The 22307-nt window shown below is 46.2% G+C and overlaps 1 protein-coding gene across 2 annotated transcripts in view; it reads left to right on the forward strand.

The window, feature by feature from the left end:
- Positions 1 to 21858, forward strand: part of Crybg1 (crystallin beta-gamma domain containing 1) — a 192348-nt gene extending 170490 nt beyond the window's left edge. For both annotated transcript variants that reach the window (XM_076552362.1, XM_006982753.4), the window contains 9 exons: positions 4171 to 4297; positions 4487 to 4519; positions 5614 to 5726; positions 7535 to 7664; positions 10233 to 10372; positions 12614 to 12737; positions 13178 to 13336; positions 15131 to 15293; positions 20467 to 21858. In XM_076552362.1, coding sequence (XP_076408477.1) covers positions 4171 to 4297; positions 4487 to 4519; positions 5614 to 5726; positions 7535 to 7664; positions 10233 to 10372; positions 12614 to 12737; positions 13178 to 13336; positions 15131 to 15293; positions 20467 to 20555 — 1078 coding nt within the window. In that variant the 3' untranslated portion in view covers positions 20556 to 21858. The remainder of the gene's footprint in view (positions 1 to 4170; positions 4298 to 4486; positions 4520 to 5613; positions 5727 to 7534; positions 7665 to 10232; positions 10373 to 12613; positions 12738 to 13177; positions 13337 to 15130; positions 15294 to 20466) is intronic.
- The last annotated feature ends 449 nt before the right edge of the window (positions 21859 to 22307 follow it).

A 22307-nucleotide genomic window follows, 5' to 3' on the forward strand; every position in this document is an offset into this window, starting at 1 on the left:
CATGGAAGAAGCTGACATTGGTTCTGTTGGAAGTGGTTGGTGTTCGCCTACCTGAATCAGGCTAGCCTCAGCCCTACTGCACTTCTTGGGGCCTCCCCCAGGAGCCTGACATATCTGACACTTGTCTACAGTAGAATATGCTTATGTTAGTCACTACATCCTTGTGTAGGCTGTTGCTTGTGACCCATCTTGGCAGAATGACATCAGTGACTTCTGGATTCCAGTTTTAGCAGAAAATGCCTTCCACGCGTCCTGTTCTGGAGCCCTAACATTTTATGATTACTGTTGGCTGTCTACCAAAGACAGGAGTCATCTGAACATGTGGCAAAAGCCACTGAAAATGGTGTCGTGGCTCTGCAGTATTTCAGATTGCCTTTACAGCTAATTATGTCTGAAAAAAATTATAGTGAGCATCAGTCCTGGAGAAACAGGTGTGGGTTTTGACACTCACCAGGAGTCCTTGTTCATTAGTCACAGGCCAGTCAGTCTCTACCCTAGTGGAGGAAGTGAAGGATGCTGGGTAGATGTTGATGTAGGTTAACTGTTAGTACAGGGCGTTGTTGTGCTCTGAGCCTGTTTACCCATCCTGCTTGTTTGAAATCAGTTTCCTTTACTGGGGTGTTAGGCTTTTTGATGTTTTATTTTTAGTCATTTTTAGCTGTATTTCCTGGATGAGGCTTTTTTTTTTCTTGTAGAAAGTGAGGTTTGGTATTGGGAGATGTAGAAGGGAGGCACAGTTGTACACACACACACACACACACACATACACGCACGCACACGTCAGTTACCTCTTCATTCTCATTCAGCTTGTCGTTTGACAAACACTTGTTGAGGTCTGTTACACCTCAGATAGGACACAGCATTGACATGGAACAGAGAACAGGAGCGCTGCTCCCAGAGGCAGAAATTGAACCCTGGGAATGCACAGCAAGGGGAGCTTCGAATCTGTGCGCAGACGAGCCTGGAGGAAGTGGGACGGTGCCAGCCATGGGAGGCACCGCTGTGGGGAGGGCGACTGGCCTATTCAGTTTTTAATAGTTTGCAAGAAAAATGGTTTTATTTTAATGACTTTACTTTTACTGGTAAATAAGCAACCCAATTTTTGCTTTGGTTTTGTGTTTTTTATTATGTATTTTTGAGGAAGGGTCTCACTGTGTAGCCCTGGATGGCCTGGAACTCTATGAAGACCAGGTCTCACTATGTAGATCTAGTTGACTTTAAAGTCACGGAGATCAGCCCGCCTCTGCCTCTTGAGTGCTGGGATTAAAGCTGTGCGCTCCCAGACCCAGTTTTACTTTGCTCCTTTATTTCTTATCAAAAAATTCAAAGTTGGAAGCAACTTTTTGTTTTGCTTGTCTACTGTTTGAGATACAGTCTTGCTCTATGGCCCAGGCTAGCCTTGAACTCAGTCTTCTTGCTTCAGGGCCCTCCAAAGTGCAGTGGGTGGGTGTGGAAACTGGGGGTGGGAGATGGATGGAGTGTTACAGATGTAGGCCACCATGTCCAGACAGAACAAAGCTTTTGAAACTCTTGGTCTGTATCACCCTGGAGGCACTATCACATGGTGTTAAATCCCGTGATCATTAGCTGTGAAACATTATGAAGGATGCTCTTGAGACCAACTCAGCCTTTGAGGAACCACATTCCAGTTCTTAAGGAGTCCAGAAGCATTCCCGTCCACAGCTGCGTACGGTTCCTATTCTGTGTTGTGCTCCTGACCAAACAGTGGAAGTTGGGTTAACACTTTTAGAGTTTAGATAAAAATAAGCCCAGTGTGGTGGCCCATGCCTTTAATTTCAGCACTCAGGAAAGCAGAGGCAGGGTGATCTCTGTGAGTTCAAAGCTAGCCTGGTCTACATAGCAAATTCTAGGCTAGCCAGGGATACAGTCAGAACCTAAATAAATGAATAAAAACAAGTGTTCTTATTTTATTTTTTTTCCTTCACTCCTTCACAGAAGGGTTTGTCCTCTATCCTAATCTAAGCCATTACTCCAGCCTGCTGGGTCACCGGCTTCTCTCTCGTTCCTCCTACCCATCCTCAAACACAGCAGGAATGACTCAGATGTACAGAACCTATCTGTGCAAGGCCCCTGAAGAATTTCCGTCAGAGTCCCAAGTATAAGCAGACTCAGCACCATAGAGCATCCCACAGAACCTCGGCTCTGGGTGTTTGGATGTCTTCCCTCTTTACCCCCAATTCAGGGAAATTCAACCAGGCCTTAGAAGAACGCTTTCCTCTCAGGTCAAGCCGTGTCTTAATGTACTTCCTTGCTTCCATTTGAGTGAGTCAGTGAGGCTCGCCCACTGTCCTGTGTTTACTAAGCCGTTGTTTATTTAATGCCACGGGGAAGTGAGCACAGGCACTTGTTAGTTCAACAGGGCTGTGGGGCTCAGCCTCCTGTCCTGGCTACATTTGCTCTTCAGTGGTGACTTCCCGCCTCGAAGTCAACCCAAAAGACCCAAAGTCTTTGGTGCTCAGAACTGCCACAATCTCAGAGTCCTGCCACACCTTTCTGGGATACGACCTGAGCTCAAGTTCTGGGTTTTGTGGCTTATCTTATGAAGAGGCAGCCGTGGCTGGAGCTGGCGCTCTCTTCCAGTGCCATGGCTCCTACCCACAGGCTAACCTGAGATGTGTGTGTGGAGGAGATACTGTAGATAAATGAGTGGCCTCTCTCCGCTCAGCACAGGGTCCTCAGCCAGCTCCCTCCCTCATCAATGGCAAGGGACCCGCCTCAGCATTCCTGAAAGTTACTGTCAGGACCACAGAGAGGACCAGCTCTCCAAACTCCTCACCTCACAGTGGGGATGTAGAGGTTTGAAAAACTGCTAAAGTAACTTTGAGATGGGGGTGGGGGCTTATTTTCTGGGAGAGACTGGGACTCAGTTTCTGCATTCAAATGGCCAGAGGTGAGCTCTTGGATGTTAGCTATCGTGGTCCTCCTGACCACTAAGTTTCTGTAGTGTTTTTTTTTCTCCTGGGGGGTTGTTCATCTCGAAGGGATAACTGTAGACATATTTCTGTTTAAATTGAGCCCTCACATAGTGAACTGTGCATCTGTTTCGGTCGTGGTACAGACATAGAGGTTTTACTAGAACATGGCAGGCAGGTCACAAAGAGCCTTGTCCACCTCAGGCTCACTCCCATTCTGGCCGTTAGCCGATTGTGTCACCTTGGATCGGTCACCTCCCATCCCGAATGTGTCACAACAGATAGTTATTTATGATGCTCCTTTATCTGCCAACTTTAAGGACAGGGGTTCTGTCTTCTTCCATCTGTATAGTCTTCAAATCAGTCTGGTTTCTGACGTGTGGCCGATGGGTGGTCAATGTTTGCTGAGTAGGTGGAGCAACTTTCCGGTCTGAATTGCGCATGCCAGCACCTCCTTAGGTGAATGTGATGTAAAAGATCTGCAAGCAGCTTGGAAAGTTCTGAACATAGCGTGTGCCCTTCAGGCTGTGAGTGGAGCGTTAGAACAATTAACTGAGGACTACACGGAGTATCTGTTGAGTGGAACAGAATTAGAAAACCTCTTCCCCTTCAAGGACACCCCCTTTGCACAGGAAGCAGCGTCAGTTACTTGGTTTGACTGAATCCGCCTTTCTGAGATCACTGCAAAGTTAACATGTAAACATAAAGAGATTTGTGCTTGGCACCCCTGGGGACTGTTCCAGTCTGGTTTTCTATAGCTGTGCGAAGTTGCAAATACTGTTGGAAAAAAATGTAAGTGCTTTTCTTTTTTTCAGCTTTTTATTAGTCATTGTGGTTTGTTACATATGAGACAGAGCTTCCTGTTAAGATTTATCTGCAGAAATCTTTCAATGTTGAAAAACAGTTTTTATAAAAGAATAAAAAGAAGAAGAAGAAAAAAGGAACCAGACTCTTTAAAATCTGCTATATTTCATTGGTCTGAAACTAGAAAAAAAGATATAGCACAAAATTATTCTCATTGGTGCTTTCTTGAGGCATAGGAATTTGGTATTTAGGAACACCAGAAAGTCTGCATAGGCATTCTTTTGTGATAGACAAAGCAATCAGTCCCTAAATATTAATAAAGAACCAGAAAAAAAATCTGGCATCTGATCAGCAAAACAGTTTTCTGATGTGTGAGGCAGTTTCTATGTATGAACATGTACTACGAACTCTAACCGTGGTTTCGTTTCTGTAGATGGGTGGCCTATGAGAACCCCGACTTCACAGGAGAGCAGTATGTTCTGGATAAAGGCCTGTACACCAGTTTTGAGGATTGGGGAGGCAAAAATTGTAAGATCTCTTCTGTTCAACCCATATGCTTGGTAAGGAGTTCATGCATACGGGAATGTTAATTCAGTCTGGCTTCCCTTCATGTGTAATGACTGCCACAGAAGGTATTCTGGGATAAATTTTAACAGTAATTGCTCAAGTAGGAAAAAAAGTTTTGAACATGAATCCCTTAGTAATCTTTTTTTTTTTTTTCTCTCTCTCTTCTTTTAAAAAATGTTTAGGATTCTTTCACTGGTCCAAGGAGACGAAATCAGGTAACTAACTTAAAAAAAAAAATTCTATAATTAGGGGCCGTCCATTTTCCATTGAAAAAGTGAGTGTAAATGCCAGATGTATGGGACATTTTGTTAATTTTACCCATTCTTAAGTCTGAAAACATTAACAGTAGCGCTTAATCAATGGCACTGACCCATGTCGAAATATTTCTCATAACTTTTATTATAAAATGCTGGATTTAATTTCATTCCACCGAGTCAGTTTCATGAATCTACATAAGTAAACATTCCAGGTAATAGCACATGGTTCTCTTGGCACATTATAAAATGAACTCACATGTGCTGTGTCTGCGGTAGAAAACACTTTATATGGCCTCCCCAAGCCTTGCATTGCCGACTCTCAGGTCCACCTCATTGTCACACTGTTTTAATGCAGATGGCCGGACACCTATAATTACAGAGACACAAACGCCACTGGAGCCTCTTTTATTGGCATATAGTGATTCTAAAGAGTCAGCAAGTATCATCCCCAGAGGAGGAGGGAAGCAAGACCGCATGCTTCCATAGTCTATTGCTAGTGTTAGAACCGATGAACAATTGCTTTTGGCCACAATAAAGCGTTAACGCGCCTTTAACATCGCTTTTAACAAGAGGGTGCTCTTTAGAAAGTTGCCTCTGTTGTTCCACTGCCTTTGATGCCTCTAAATCAAATACTCATGAATGGTACAGCCAACCTGTTCCTAACTGATCACTGGTAAACAAGTAGAAAGTTAAGGGATTTATAGAACTCATACCAGCTTACTGTGACAAGAGTTAGCAGGTCAGATCTGAGGCATCATTTAAAAAACTGAGCTAAGGGGCTGGAGAATGTCTCAGAGGTTAAGAGCAGTGGCTGGTTTTCCAAAGGTTCGATGCCCAGCACCCACATGGCAGCTCACAACTGTCTTAACTACAGTCCCAGGGGATCTGACACCCTCTTCTGGCCTCTATAGGAACCAGTCACACATGTAGCGCAAAGACACATATATTCAAGCAAAAATACCCATACACATAAAAAGAAATAAATTAAAAAAAAAAAAATCCTGAACATGATTAGGAAAATAATTTTGTGTTTCTCTTTTCTTTTTTTAAAGATTCACTTGTTTTCAGAACCACAGTTCCAAGGCCAAAGTCAAAGTTTTGAAGAGACAATAAACCACATTGATGATTCGTTTTTGACTAAGTCTTGCAGAGTTCTGGGAGGCAGGTAAGCTGGCAGCAAGGGGCGGAGACCGATCATTTGGGTAGAGAAGCCACAGTTTGCAAGTCTTCCCTGACTCCTGCAGGTGGTTGGTGCTGTGAAACCACCGCACTGATTGGGAAGCTTGCTTTGCAGCCTCTGGATTCAGAGGTCAGAGGACGTGCATGCCAGCATGGGCTGGAGAAACAGATGAGCTCAGCACTCGGGAGGATTCAGAGCAGTTTATGTTCTGTGCCTGCTCCAGCGGCTATGAAAGGGGCGGGACTCCCGAGGCAGATCTCTTTTACAGGAAGACAAGAGTAGGGCAGGCACTCTGGGCAGGCAAATGAAGGGCTACACCCTGACGGAGAGGGCTTGTACTGGCAGAAGCGGAGCCAGCCTGAACTAGGGAAGGGGAGGACCTGACTCCCTGTGGGCAAGGGCAGAGTTCGATGGATTCATAAGAAACACAGATGAGGCTGGGGGACGGGGGAGGGCTGGGTGGGAGACTGGGGGGAGGGGGAATGAAGGCGGTGAACTCAAGGTGCTGTGCTGAAAGCAGTCATCTTATAAAGGCTTCATAGGAATGGAGAAACCGAGGAAGCCCTTGGAGCCCTCTGTAAAGAGGCCAGGGGAATTAAGCCTAATAACAGTGCGATGGGGCCTTTAATATTACGGTCTGTGTGGTTCGGTGCCGCACAGTGAAAGAGCACGGACTTTGTGTCAAATGCAGACCACGTGACCGGGAGGTGTCAGTTTCTTGGCTCACGCACCCACCCCACGCCAGTCCTCTTCTCTCCCGCCTTGTTTCCTACTGCCAGACACGTGAACTTTTTATTGTTTATCATGTCTCAGCTTGCTGGAGTGACTTCAAGAGAGCAGGGACTGTTTTGCTTCTGCTGTGTCTTGAGCAAGAGGCCAGTATCCAATATGCAGTCCATCCTCACTGAGCATCTGCTAGATTCTGATATAAAAGCATCAACACCTTTAGGGAGCGTGGTGAAACACCGTGGTTCACGGGCTCCTGGCCCAGGGTGCAGGCACTCGGAGCAAGGAAAGCATATATGGAAGGAAGTTTTCAGAAAACCAGAGCTGGACCTGCTTCAGGACTTTAATCCCAGCTGTTTGGGAGACTGAGGCAGGAGCATCACAGGTTCAGGGGCCTGCCTGGGTTACATAGTAAGTTCAAGACAGCCAGGAAACTCAGTGAGACCCTGTACACAAAGGGGCGGGGGTGCGGATCAGTGGAGGAGCGCGCCCCAGCATGTATGGGACCTGAGTTGAAGCCCCAGGAGAGAAAAAAAGGAAGCCCTAAGACTGACAAGCATGAAAGGGTCTTTAGACAGGGAGGGGAACTTAGGCTTGCAGTGACACAGGGTGGGAGCCCAGAGGAAGGGTGGGAGGTGGGAAAGCAAAAACATAAATAAAAAATAAATAAATAAATAAATAAATAAACAAATAAACAAACAAATAAACAAACAAATAAATAAATAAAGCCACCTCCATTCCCATTCAGAAAGTTAACCAACTTTGGCACATTAAATTGCCACAAGATGAAATCCATCAAATATATCCAGATTTTTTTTTAAAAAAGAAAAATCAGAAGCTTTACACTTATTTTATATCAGGCACCTTTAAAAATCAGATTTATTTTCTTTCATTCATTCATTTATTTATTGCGAGCCAGGGTCTCACTATGTAGCTTTGACGGTCGTGGAACTCACAATGTACACCAGGCTGGTCTCGACTTTACAGAGATCCAGGCCTGGCATAAAAATGAGATTTCTTAAATGGAGTTACCGAAATTTCATACCGTGTGTTTGTTCCTGTTCTAGCTGGGTTGCTTACGAGGGAGAAAATTTCTCCGGTAATCAGTATGTGCTGGAAGAAGGCCATTATCCTTGTCTCTCGGCAATGGGATGCCTGCCTGGAGCAACCTTGAAGTCTCTCCGCTTTATAGATGTGGTGAGTATGGACATAGGGGTACAGGATACACTGTTCACGGCCTGGCAGTTAAAGCCGGGAAGGGAGCAGCTGGAACCACTCAGATTAAAGCTGCGCTAGACTGGAGCTTTCTATCCTGCAGATTTCGTTCCTTTTCTAAACAAGAAAATATCTATTTTTATTTAAATGTATGCTTGTGTGTGTGTGCACATGTGTGTGCAGGTGCCCTCAGAGGCTGGAAGCAGGCATCTAATCCCCGGTGGAGTTCAGGAGGCTGGGACCACCAGAAATGGGTGCTGGGAACCGAACTCGGTCCTCTGGAAGAGCAGCAGTGCCCTTCGCTACTGAGCCCTCTCTTTACCCCCGGCTTTGTGCTTTTTATGTCCGTTAAAAGCAGGTCTCTTATTGGCTCTTTCTCTGACATCTTGCTCAGGACGTCCATTTATTCACACCCACAGCAACCATCCGGGAGCTGCAGGCCCCTCTCTGGTCTTTTCCCCACTTCTTTCTTTTCCCTAACTCCTGTTTCTATTCCTCTCCCTTTTTAGCATGCTCTGTCTTACAGACACAGCTTGAGTCTTCTTGTAAAGTGCGTATGTGTAACTTTTAATCTTATGTCAACATTATGCTATAGTTCTCACGGACATTACTAAGACATTCATGTTACCATTTTTGGAGAGCTGTCTATTTTGTTGCCTGCACATCTGGTTTATTGACTGCAACTGTCTCATAGTCTGCCACCACCGCTTCCTGAATCCCTGGGGACATGGGGGGGACAGGGTCCCCGGGCTCTCCAAGGTGGAAGTACTGCTATGTGGGACAGGGTCCCCGGGCTCTCCAGGGCAGAAGTACTGCTACATGGGAAAGGGTCCCTGGGCTATCCAGGGTGGGGTACTGCTGTGTGGGAAGGGGTCCCAGGCTATCCAGGGCAGAAGTACTGCTGTGTGGGAAGGGGTCCCAGGCTATCCAGGGTGGGGTACTGCTGTGTGGGAAGGGGTCCCCGGGCTATCCAGGGTGGAAGTGCTGCATTTCAAGGGCAGACCAGCGCCTCACTCTGTGCTGACAAAGCTATGCAGACAGTGCCCTGGCAGATCGACAGCTCCTCCCTCCCACTGTCCATGACTGTCAGCTTGGTGGAAGGGGTTGATTTACATCTCACCGTTAGTGGCTTGGTCTCCTGTGCTTGTCATTTGGGGTTTCTGTTTGCCATCTCTTTCTTCAGGTGCCTATTCTCTCGTTATTAATTTGCAGAAATTCCTTGTCACTCTGTTCTTTTTAAAATGTTAGATGTATGGATGTTTTGCCTGCATGTGTATCTGTACCATGTACCAGTGCCTGCAAAGGCCAGAAGAAGACACTGGACCCTAGAAAACTGCAGTTGCTGTGGTTGTGAGCTGCCTTGTGGGTGCTGGGAATTGAACCCAGGTCCCCTGCAAGAGCAGCAAATGTTCTTAATCACTGAGTCCTCTTTCCAGATCAACTCAGGTTATCAACTGTGTGAGAAAGATGATAGTGCCTCTCAAACAGTATCTGTCATCTGAGCTAATGAAACCACATATTCAATACAACAAAGCCAGAAGATGATCTTATACGTAAGTCTAGGCATGTCTATAGTTTTGGAAATTTTTATTCACTTTTGGTAGCTAGTCTCATAAAATGCTTTGAGCATTCCTCGTTGATGAATTTAGTCTGAAATGTAGGAAGTATGTATGTGTGTTGGCTTTGTAGCACCTTTACTGCTTGCCTATTTAAATAATAAGATGCGGTTGAGGCAGGAAAACAATAGCCATGAAACACGGAGGAATGTGGAAAGCCATCGGCGTACAGTAGTGGGATAAAGCCGTGGCTCAGCTGATAGAGTGCTTGCCTGGATGCATGAACACTGTCCTGCTGTTAACTGATGGCACACTCTGCCTTGCACGTTAGGGCATATCCACGTAAATGAAGGAGTAATGTAGCTCACCCTTGCCACAGAACCTGAAGCAGGTTGGGAAATAACTGTAATTCCTGTGTGCTTTTTTTGATGTGTCATTTATGATCCTGGGAATATTATCATTAGCGCCTAGGGCAGAGGGTCTGTAATTTGAAGTTTTCCTTGTCTGAAAATCAGTTGGGTCCTGCTATCTGTGCCTGTGGTCTTTGTGGCCCCTGACTGTAACTCCTATAAGAGGGCTTGGGAACATGAGCTTACAGAATCCTTGTTATCATATCACCAGGCTACTACTACCACAGCCTTCTGGCCGTCACTGTTCATGTCTGTGGCTTTCCATCTAAAAAACTCTAAGTTGAAAGTAATTTTCATTAAAGGGTTGGTGTTCCATGCATATAGCCTTTTCTCTAGGCACGGGCTGTTCCAGGCCCCTGCTCTACTGTGGTCTATTTCAGCCCGCCGTTAGATGCAACAGAAAAGCTTCCTACCTTCCTCTCTAGCTTTGCAACCTAGAAATGTCCAGATTGGCTGAGTCTAGAATAGGTAAACCTGGCTGGGTCCTGTGCCTTGGCCTTGAGAGCAGACGGTGTCTCATTAGTTTCAGGTTATCTACAAAAGCTCTGCACTGTTAACAGATGAACAAATTTCCCCCCAAACAGGAATTTTCCGAACCAACAATTATTCTTTTTGAAAGAGAAAACTTCAAAGGAAAAAAGATTGAACTGAATGCTGAGACAGTCAACCTCCGATCCATGGGATTCAACACTCAGATACGCTCTGTTCAGGTCATTGGTGGCATGTGAGTGAATTACCTACTTGTTGATCTGCTGAAACAGGAGACTTCTCTTTTCCTGCTTTTAGAAATGTGCTCTTCCTATGAAGCACATTAAGAAGTACATCAACACATACACATATTCATATGAGTACACACATATACATACCCCCAAAATGTACCATGTCATTCTGTATATACATCTCCATTTCCTCATAATGAAAACTTTTTGGATGTCATCATTGACATCATTAAGTGAATGATGTGAATGACATGTGCCAAGAAGGGACACTGGGAAACTTCTTAAATGAACTGACAGATGGTCCTTGACTTCCTGGTGGGTTAACATTACACACTTCCATTCTATACTTTTCTTGGTGGGTAAAGCCTGTGTAAAGCATCATTCATTCATTCATATATACAGACTGTTTTGCTAAGGTTAGGTTATATACTCAAAATCCCCAGGGGAAGCTTGACAACACAGTACTCAGCAAATTTATGGAGCATTCTTTTCTATAGCAAGTGAGAAGGGTTAGCCTTTCCTTGGTTGCAGATGTTGTATAAATTACTAAGTCAACTGCGGAGGGGTTGCAAGATGGTTCCATGAACAAAAGGCACTCACTGTGCAGGCCTCGTGACCTGAGTTTAGTCCCTAGAACAGAGAACTGTCTTCAGACCTCCACATACGTGCTGTTGCATGTCCGCAGCCCAACACACATACACACACACACACACACACACACACACACACACACACACACACACTAAAAAGTTACACCACCACCCAATCTTCTTCTTTTTTTTTTTTTTTAACTTTTGGCAGGATCTCTCTGTGGGGTCTTGGCTGGCCTGGACCTTGCTGTATAGATCAGGCTAGCCTCAATCAAACTCACAGAGATTCACCTGCTTTCTGTCTCCCATAGCTGGAATTAAAAGTATACATCACCATGCCTAGCCCCCATCAGCCAATTTTTTAAACTTGGAAAAATTTTGGTTTTATTCTCTGAATAATTCTGAAACTGAATTGGGCATAAATAAATATATATCCATGCAATACTTTTTGTTTATGAAAATATTTTCCTTTTATTGAAACAGTAGGTGTGAGGCATGCCATGATGCCTAGATATTGAAGGGACAGCAGCTGATGTGAGCAGATGGTTGTACCATGTTCACTAAAAATATTTAAGAAATTATTAGGATTGTAGCTCATAATGTTTTTACAGTATGTTTTAATGACTGTTTTGTAAGATAGATGAAATGTTAGCATTTTAGAGTTTGGGGGTTTAAAATAGAGAACATCCTTCTCGGATGGTCAGTGGGACAGGAGGAGGATCACAGGGCGCTCACTCTGTAAGGTTCTCAACTGTGCAATCCAGCAGCTGGATGGAAGGAACCTAGCTTAACGTTTTGGGGAAGGTAAATGTTTTGTAATTGTTATAAAATTTATCTTAAATTAGCATCACAATAACAGGTTCCATCATGGCTTCATACATTCTTCATGTCCTAGGTCCTCTTCCTTCACTTGTGAAAGGTTTATTTCTATCCAATCATTACACTCACCCATGAACACATGAGAAGTGTAACAGGTTCCATCATGGCTTCATAAATCATGTTGTAGGTCCTCTTCCTTCACTTGTTTATTTCTATCCAGTCATTACACTCACCCATGCCCACATGAGAACTTGGTAAATGTTAATTGTTTCAATAAGGATCCATAACCTGAAGATGTTTCATGAACAATTTTCAGAAAGGACTGGAGAGTCCCACTAAGAGAGCATCACTATTTCATTGCTTAATTGAAGGGGGAAAATGTACCTATTTCTCTCTCAGAATGGATTCTGACTTAAATACTTAAGTATCCCTTGTCCTCCAAAAATTCACTATTTATCAAGAAATGGCTTTGAATGCTCTAGAACACAGGCTTATTTTGCCCTTCAATGTGTATTTAAAGTTCAGCTCAGAATTGATAGTGTTTTTAGCTGGCCATGATGGGGTGGGTACGCCTTTAATCCCCACACTTGGGAGGCTGAGGCAGTCGGATCTCTGTTGAGTTCCAGGACAGCCGGGGCTACACAGAGAAATCCCGTCTCAAAAACAAAAAAGACAGGAAGAGAGGGAGAGAGGGAAGGGCGTGGGGAGGGTGGAGAGAAAGAGAGAGAGAGGGAGAGAGAGAGAAGGAATAAATTTGTGGCATTCTGAAAACAAATGTAACTGTTAGGGCCACCATCAAAAGGACGTTGTCACCACGGTGGTTTGTCCTCTTTTCAGATGGGTTACGTATGAATATGGCAACTACAGAGGCCGGCAGTTCCTACTGTCTCCTGCAGAAGTGCCAAATTGGTATGAGTTCAGTGGCTGTCGCCAAATAGGTTCTCTCCGGCCCTTCATTCAGGTATGTGAATTTTCCCTCCATGCTGTGAGTAGACGCTTCTCAAAAAATATTTTTGTAAATATAGTCCAACCTTTTAGTTCTGATTGGAAGCTTGGTATTGGCTCCTCTTCCCTCAGTATTTGGACATCCAGTTTGTGGCACCAGGATATGGATATTTCAGAAATGCCACCAAGCCCAATGGCACATACACATGTGTCAGCTCTGCTTGTCCACGGGCACACTCCATGGCCCCGTCACTCTGAAATGTCCTTAAACTCCTAGCATGGTGAACAGTGAGTGCTAAGACCCTTAGCACATGACCCCTTAGCACGTGACCCTTGGATGTGGTCTCCTGCCCCCGGACCCATAGGCTTCACTTTGGACTCTTCCAAACATCAGTGTGTCTCAGTTCTTCCGACAGCCCAGCTGTATGTGATTGTCACTGGGGTTTTGTCTTCCAGAAACGAATTTACTTCAGACTTCGAAACAAAGCAACGGGGCTGTTTATGTCAACCAATGGGAACCTAGAGGATCTGAAGCTTCTTAGGATCCAGGTTATGGAAGACGTTGGTGCTGATGATCAGATCTGGGTCTACCAGGAAGGATGCATCAAATGCAGGGTGAGCATTCGGGGTTGCACAAGAAAGATGCATCAAATGCAGAGTAAGCATGGGGTTGCACAAGAAGGATGCATCAAATGCAGGGTGAGTATTCAGGGTTGTACAAGGAAAATGCATCAAATGCAGGATGAGCATTCAGGGTTGCACAATTACCAAAGACCTTTTAGAGATAAATAGGAAGGTTTTCCCCGGGAAAATCCTTCCCAGCTGTGACAGAATGAGGGTCAGGGTCAGGAAGTTAAAACGGGAAGGGTAATCTAGCAGCCAGGGAGTGATGGTGTTAGTTTGCTCATAGCCATAAACCAGAGGCAGCCAGCCGCACAGCATCAGAAACCACAGATTCTGTTTGGAGAACTGGCAGAGCAGGGCGAGGGTGGAGACACGTGTGCTGCACATTCTGTCCATTTCCTAATGGTCAGAAGCTGTCCATGGAAAACGGCGGCGGTGTTCTCATCCCCTGCTCCAGCAGACATCTAACAGCCATGGCCAGAGCCCAGGAGACAAGCTCATGCACTGTTCCGGGCATCTTCTTCAGCCCTTGACTTTATGGGCTTGCCTGTTTGCCCCTGATACTTTAAACTTGGTGCCTGTGAGTCAGCAGGAGCACGCCCGTTTATGATGTCTGTTGTGCCTGAGGGAGAATCAGGCTTTTGTAAGAGGGGAACTGCTTAGCCACACAGAAGAAACCAGCGTTGAGAAGCAGGGGTGAAGGATTGGAGCTGAAACAAAGGGAACTTCCGCCCTGGGATCATCTCGATGCGATAAAGTGAGACCCTCAGCAAGTCGAACATTTCAGTGCGTTGTTTAATACCTCATCTCAGCAGGCCAAGGAGAAAAAGGGAACTATCACAGATGATCACAATGCTTTCAATGGTGTGTGTGCTGTACCCAAGGCCTCATACATGCTAGCCGTGAACTCTTCCACTGAGCCATGTCCCCTACCCAGAACAGCCCACTTTTAATAAGCTTTCACTGTAGCATGGTGCAGCAGTGAGCAATGCTCTTTGTTACTTCATGAGGGACTTTGAAAATCTTTGCATTAAAGTACCCTCTTCTGAGTTTGCATTTTCCTACTTTTTATATCTGAATAGCATGCCAATTTAGAAAATTTTAGATGTTTCTCATGAATGAGAGACAAGGAGCCACTGAATGTAACTTCAGGGTTTTTTGGGGGGTGGGGTGGGGAGTGGGGGTGCATTCTGTGGCTGCTCTAATGCAGCTACAGAGAGGAGCAAGCATGAGCTGGAAACTCAAGCTACATGTGAGCTACAGATACAGCCTCAGAGCATGCTTACTGTTGGTGGGGAGAGCCGTCACAGTGGGCGTTCGCTGCACCAAGGCTTCTCTTTCTCCTTCTCAATGGTTAAGTGGATGGATGTTTTGCCTGCAGGTATGTCTGTGCATCACCTGTATGCCTGGTGCCCGTGGAGTCCGAAGAGGGTGTCAGGTCCCCTGAGATTGGAGTTACAGACAGTTGTTAGCCACCTTGTGGGTGCTGGGAATGAAACCCTGGCCCTTCCAAAGAGCAACCAGGGTTAACCACTTAGCCTCCACGAGGCTTCTCGTAATAGTCATGGAGAGTCTTACGAAGGGCAGTCTTAGAGTGCATGAGAATGGAGAACTCCCCGTCACCCATGCCATCTGAGATAAAGGGCTGATTGTTTGGCTTCAGCGACTCCAGCTAAAGCGGCAATGGCTCATGCGGAGTAAAGGCAGCCAGGGACTACGATCGTTTTAGACGTCAGTTTGCGAGACTGCAGTGTATCCTCAGACAGACTGTTGTTTCCTAAGCAGATAGCAGAAGACTGCTGCCTGACGATCGTGGGCAGCCTCGTAACGTCCGGCTCGAAACTAGGACTGGCCCTTGATCAAAACGCCGACAGTCAGTTCTGGTGCATGAAGTCGGACGGCAGGATCTACAGCAAGTCGAAGCCACATTTAGTCTTGGATGTGAAAGGTAAGCACCGTTTGTTCCCCATGGTGATGCTCCCTTCTTTAGGTAAGGAAACGCCTGCTGTAACATGCTGGTGTGCCACTAATACGCTGCTGGTGCCAGGACCTGGTTTTTGTTGTTGCTGTTGTTCTGGGAATTGAATCGAGGGTCTAACACATGCTGAGCATGTGCTCACTGAGCTATATCATACCCAGTCCTGTTTTTATATAGCAGTGCTAGGCTGTGATTTTATTCTGTCAGTGGAGTTGATGGTTCTCATGTAGCTTGTCATTGGAAAAAAACAAAAAACAAACAAAAACCGGAGTTCTAGAAGGAATTAAAGGGTATTAGGGTTCTCTAGAGTAACAGAACATATAGAATAAGTCTTTCTATATATAGAGAAAGGGTATTTATTAGAATAACTTACAGACTGTGGTCAACTAATCTAACAATTATGAACAGAAGGTCCAAGAATCCAGTATTTGTTTAGTCCACAAGGCTGGCTGTCTCAGCTGGTCTTCAGTGTACGTTGGGATTCTGTAGAAGTAGGCTCCAATGCCAGCAAAGGAATGAACTTGTTAGCCAGGGCAAGGGCAAGCGGGCAGAGAGGGAGGCTTCCTTCTTCCATGTCCTTATATAGCAGTGGTTCTCACCCTTCCTAATGCTGTGACCCTTTAATACAGCTCCTCATGTTGTAGTGAGCCCTAACCATAAAATTATTGTGTTGCTCCTTCATAACTGTAATTTTGCTACTGTTATGAACTGTGATGTACCCTGTAGAAAGGATGTTCGACCCCCCAAAGGGGTTGAGACCCACAGGTTGAGAACTGCTGTTATATAGGCTTCCAGCAGAAGGTCTAGCCCAGATTATAGGTGGGTCGTCCAACCTCTGGATTAAAGGTGTGTCTTCCAACCGCAAAGATATGGATTAGAAGTGCATCTTCCCACTTCAAATTATTTAATGAAGCAAAAATCCTGCAGGTGTGGCCAGCCATTTGGGGTTTTAGTTAATTCCAGATGTAGCCAAGTTGACAACCAAAATAACCATCCCAGACAGCCTGGAGGATTTCAGCGAAGCTAATCTTCTTGGGAAGAAAGAGTTGGGCCCATGGTCATCCAGGGTAGGAGTGTTAAAACACAGACTACTGGCGTCATCCGTAGAGTGCCCGATTCAGAAGGTCTGAAGGCAGGACCTTCACGTGTGCTTGTCTAACAAGTTCCTAGGAGTTGCTGATGGTGATGGTTTGTGAATCACAGTGCCATTGGTGGTGATTTTTAAAACACAGTCAATAAAACCAACCTAAATGATATACGGGAGCTCAGCCAGCGGGCACTGCTGCTGTTTTTGAGTATATTAAGGCAAGCTTGATCACAGCACTGGGATGATTTATAATTTATTTGTTCATTGTAGTTACTTTATTTTTATTTTTGAGACAGGAGGTCACTCTGTAGCCCAGGCTGCCCTTGATGTCTGGGCGGCCCACCTACCTCAGCTTCCCAAGTTCTGGAATTACAGGTGTATACTCTGCCACCCCCGGGTGTCTTCCGTGGTTACTGCACTCTCTATTTCCTATCAGGAAAGGCTGAGCAGTGAACTGGGGATCGTGTGACCCCACTACTACCCATGCTTCTAAATAACTGCCAGAATTTGGCTCAGTCTTTACTTTAATCAGGGCTCTGGGCCAAAGCTGTCATTGAAAATGAGTGAGACAGGGCAAAGAAACAGTGACAGCTGGTTCTTGGTATGAGTGCTTTGTCTGGATGTATATCTGCATGCCAGAAGAAGACATCAGATCCCATTATAGATGGTTGTGAGCCACCATGTGGCTGCCGGGAATTGAACTCGGGACCTTTGGAAGAGCAGTCCACCCTCTTAACCACTGAGCCATCTCTCCAGCCCGACAGCTTGCTTCTTAAGGCACTTTTGGAGAATGGGAAACAAGGCGTGGACACCCACCAGGGGCGTCTGTAACTGTACATGGAGCAGAGGCACTTTGCAGTCCTGGTGGTCCAGGCAGGTAGGGTGGCCAGCCCACTCAGCAGTCAGAATAGACACAGGAACCCGAGGAGCCGGGTGGTGTTCAGAGAAGCAAACCAACTAGACTGAGGGAAGGCAGAGAGCATCAAACTTGAGTAATGTGACTACCGACGGTGCGGGAACCAAGAACATCACAAAGTACAAGGGCAGCCTTGGGTCTGAGAAATGAATAGCTCTAGATAGCATGTCTCCACACCGCATCTGTGGACAGACCGGAGGCCCGTCTCACAGATGACTCCCAAGTGTGAACCGTCTGAGAACCACTGACCCAGGCTGGCCTTTTTATTCTTACAGGGCCATGCTGCCTGCACAAGATCAGTTTCAAAACCACTAGCGAGGCTGGGATTGTAGCTGGGTGACAGAATGCTTGGTTCAATCCCCAGCTGCACCTCCGCCCTGGGAAGATGGGGTATTTGAGTAAATGTTGGGGGTGGGGGGAAATCACAGTGTTTAGTTCCCCAATGCAGCTGAGCATTGGTGCTTCTTACCGATGGGATCAGCACCCAGGGTTAAGGTCACTGTAGTCCTCACTGTGTGCCAGGCTCTGTGTTAGACACTGGGTACCAAGTGAAGACAGTGGCTGGCTCTTCTCTCTATGGGACTCCTCTTTACGGCTTTACCCTGATGTTCACTAGGTATCAGTCCCACCCTCTGGGGTGAGGTGCTGGCCGGGAGGTTGGTGGGTTCTCAGTGTCTACGGCAGCAATGCAGTAGTTACTTTCTTGTTCCCCTGAACGTTCTCAGAATGTGGGAGCATGGCGCCACCTCCTGGCCACAGGAGCAGGCTGCATGGCCAGCACCCCGGCGAGAGACGGGCAGACACGGTTCTTCCCGCTTCTGCGGTTTTCCTTTGTTACCCACTAAAACTACAGAGGACTCACTCACTAGACGGAGTCTTTCTTCTGGGCCTTGTATTTGGGGAGCGAGTTGTTTTAGTGAACACTGAAGTATGATTCCAGACCGGGTATCCTGTGACAACAGTGGAAGCTGATTCACACTCGGTTTCAAGACATCAAAAGCCTGGAAGGATTGTGCACTAAACGGGCAAATCAAAGTACTATGTGCCACACAGAAACTAAAAATGAGCCACAACAAAAGGGGTGGCTCCAGGCGATGTCTTGCCTTTGTCCCTTTTGCTGGCCTTAAGTCTGCAGTCTCGCGGCCCCCGCCCAGTGGGGGTCATAAGCACCCAGCAGCATCTTTCCACGATAAGCTGCCATTTGCGGAAACGCCAGCGACTTAATTAGGATGTCAAATTTCTTTCAAATTACTCCTCTTCGGTCCTGTGTGCCAAGAACTCAGATGCAGCTGTGACAGTAGCACCCTTCTCAGAGAGATGGGCTCGTCACCGTGTCACAGGTGACATGGGTATGTCGGAAGTACCGGCAGGGGTGGCCCGGCTCACGTCCCCTGCACACCTGAGACCTGGCCTTCGGGAAAGTACCATCTTCCTGCCTGTCTAAACACACGGCAAAGAAGGGCTTTGTGCTTCGGTTTAAGGCCATTTAACTCTTCAGCTGACTTCTGCATCGTTCAAATAGAAATATGTTTTCTAGAAGAAGAAAAAAAAAAAAAGCCTAGCATGTTTTAAATCCTTCTCAAAGGCAAAAAGAATTAATCAAATTATTTCCCAAGAACTCTGTCGGTCTTGTGATTCTAATGGCACTGGGGGAAACAAAGTTTGTTAAGGCACCAGAATCCTAAAGAAAGAAAAAAGACGCCGTGTCCTTAATACTCTCTGAACTCTTGGGTTCTGGTTTTTTTTGTTTGTTTGTTTTTTTTTTTTTTTTAAGTCTTCTTTTTAGATTTATTAATGTGTATGAGTATCATGTATGCCTGTGTACCTTGGGAGTGCCTGGTGTCCTCCGAGGTCAGAAGTCATTGGATTCCCTGGAACTGGAGTTATGGGTGGTTTTTGAGCCGCCATGATGGTGCTAGGAATCGAACCTGGGTCCTCTGCAGTAACAAGAAGTGCTCTTAACTGCTGAGCCATCTCTCCCGCCAACAACTGTGCTGTCTTGATGGAGAGTGCAGGATTTGCTGGGCCTAAGTGGGAAGCTTAAAAGTCTTTCCTTTCCCTGTGCTCTGCACCCCACCTAGCTCCGGAGCACTGTGGGTGCCGAGCTAATTTAGTGATAGCCAGCTGGTTTCTTAAAGAGTGAGGCGATGAGTTCCTTCCCCAGCTTCTCTTTCGGACCCTTTTGATGCCAAATGATTTAAAGGAGAGAAGAATGGTGTTTCTTTGGTCTGAGGATGAAACATGATTTCAGTACCAGCTGCACCCTGCATCCAAATGCAGGTTTTCATTTCCACGGGGTCTTTGGTGAAGAGGCTTCTGCCGAAGCAGATAAGGCACCAGAAAGGATGCTGATTCCACACTGGATAGTTTGGAATCAGATAGTCCCGGCTGTTTGAAAGGGGGCACTGGCTGCTTCTAACACTAAAAGTACTCCACGTTTTCAATAAGCACCCCCGGAAAGGCCCCTCCAAACATCCTGGTGAGAGGGAAGTACAGGGCTCGTGCAGTGATACTCGGCATTACCTGGTACATCCAAGTTCGCAGCAGTCTTCTGTGTCCTGAGCATGTTTCCGGGTGTCATTCAAAACTTGAACCTAGTGACAGCTATTTTTTATTTATTATGCGTGCAGAACTCATTGCCTCCACCTGCCTCCCTCCCCCACAGCCTTTCTTTGTATTGCCACCAGGTGTGCCTGCCTGCTCACTAGGATCTCACATCTGCCTGCCTGCTCACTAGGATCTCACATCTGCCTGCCTGCTCACTAGGATCTCACATCTATCTGCCTGCTCACTAGGATCTCATATTTCTGTTCTCTCCAGTGCCATCTTACGGCATCTTTGCTTTTCCCTTCCTCTAGACTTTTCCCTGACGCCCCCATTTCAGATGGGGTACTAGGAGCTAGAGTGGCCTATGAGAGCTGGGTAGAAAAGGGAGAGCCAGAAGGCAAGATGGGCTGTGTGGAGTTGATGGTCCCCAGGTGGAGTTTAGCCACACACCCCAGCAAGTTGACCTCGCCCCCGGGTACCAGAGCGACAGCACTTTTATTCCAGTTCTCTTTTGCTCTTCCCATGTCTCCACACACACTTCCCCTTTGCGCCCCGACCCCGCACAGTTCTTACTTTTTTTTTCTTTCATTCAGGGGGTGCGCAGTATGATCAAAACCACATCATCCTCAACACGGTGAACACAGAGAAGTTAACACAAGTGTGGGAAGCCATGGTCCTATGAACCTGAACCAAGACTGCAGGAGGAGTGTTTCCAGGGGATTTCTGGCCATCTTACTGAAGAAAAATAAAATCACAGAGCTGATGGAGGAGCCAAGTGGGAAGTGGACCGGAGGCCATGACAGGGAAATTATCTTTTCAAAGACATTTGCGGTTGAAGCCATAGTTTGTTGTTCTCATTTCTTGCCTTGTATTTCTCAGTAACTCCTTAAACAGGCTGCCCCTGTAGCAGCTTCCGGGTGTAGACATTTTAAAGATCAAGACCACATCGTAACTTATCTCCAGGGACAGAGACAAGACCTCTGATCTGGACACACAGATTGCCTTAACGGGAAGCATACAAGCCCATGTTTGTTCATCACAAGACTTTTAGCATTGGAGCATCCACTGCCTTAACGTTTTCCAGGACCGTTTACTGCTGAATGGCAGAGTGGGAAAGTCCTATACTCAGACATGTTCAAGGAGTTTAGCAAGAATAAAAAAACACTATTTTCATTTAATGTTCAAAGCGAATAAACTTGCAAATTTTCATGTTGATGTCAGCTCACAAGCAGAACTTTTTTAATTCACCCGTGGGCTGCCCTCAAGTGTCACAGATAGTTTAATGCTCTCCTTACAGCTGCTATTGGGACAGTATTATGGCCTAATTTATTAACTCTTACTTTGTCACCTACCTATAATGCAGAAGCCATATTCTATAACTTTGGCTAAACCTAGACCTTTCAGCCTGGTGTCTCCAGGGCTACCAGCAGGAGGACTGCTTTGGATCTGAAGACACCGGGGACCTCCCTTCTGGAAGCAGAGATGTGGGAAGCTCCGGGCCAGGGCTAACAGCCACTTGCAGCGAGTGAGGGCGAGAACCCAGGGGCTCTGTGCAGTGTTAGGGCAGAGACCCAGACCTCCACAGGCAGTTCGGGAACAACTGCTGTGATATACTGGTCCAGACTCTGCTGCTCAAACAGCACATTGTCCTTTTGAGCAAAACTGCCTGACATTTCCTTGGACACATCCTCCTCCTCCTCCTCACTTTGTCCTCATTACAACACTGGTGCTCCTGTCAGAGGCTCAACAAGTCCACTTCTGTTCCACCTGCTCGAGCCTGCTTCCTCTCTGGAGCCAACGGCAGGCAAGTGTGCTCCTCAGAAGAGTTTATCTGCAGCTTCAACAGCGTTCGCAACAGCATCCAGCACGTCTGGCTTCTTATGTGTACATCTCTGTAGGCTCTGTGTATGTCGCTATAGTGCGGTGGGGTAAGGTGTCCTCTCAAAAGCCTGTTTGATCTCTTGAATAAACTTATTCCTTGTTAACCATGTAACGAAATGCTGGAATCGGTTTAGCAGTCCTCTAGCACAGCCCAGAGTCGGGCAGACTGAGGCACAGCATGCTAACTGCAGGCCCTTTTTAGGCACCTTTTGAGCACTTTTTAAGGGGCTCACATGTGCACTCAAAGATTTAATGCACTGACACCTGGAGCTCTCTGGGACAAGAACTGAGACTTCTAGATAGACAAGTCAAGTGGCATTGGCATCTTTCTTTCTTTTCTTTTTGAGACAGGGTCTTTATGCAGCCCTGGCTATTCTGGAACTCACTCTGTGGACCAGCCTGGCCTCAAACTCACAGAGATCTGTTTGCCTCTGCCTCCCAAGTGCTGAGATTAAAAGGCATGTACCACCATACCCTGCTTTTTATGCAGGAACTGGAGAGATGGCTCAGCAGTTAAGAGTGCTGGGTGCTTTTACAGAGGGCCCAGGTTCAG

The sequence above is a fragment of the Peromyscus maniculatus genome, chromosome 16 (assembly GCF_049852395.1).
Source record: "Peromyscus maniculatus bairdii isolate BWxNUB_F1_BW_parent chromosome 16, HU_Pman_BW_mat_3.1, whole genome shotgun sequence".
Taxonomy (NCBI): Eukaryota; Metazoa; Chordata; class Mammalia; order Rodentia; family Cricetidae; genus Peromyscus; species Peromyscus maniculatus.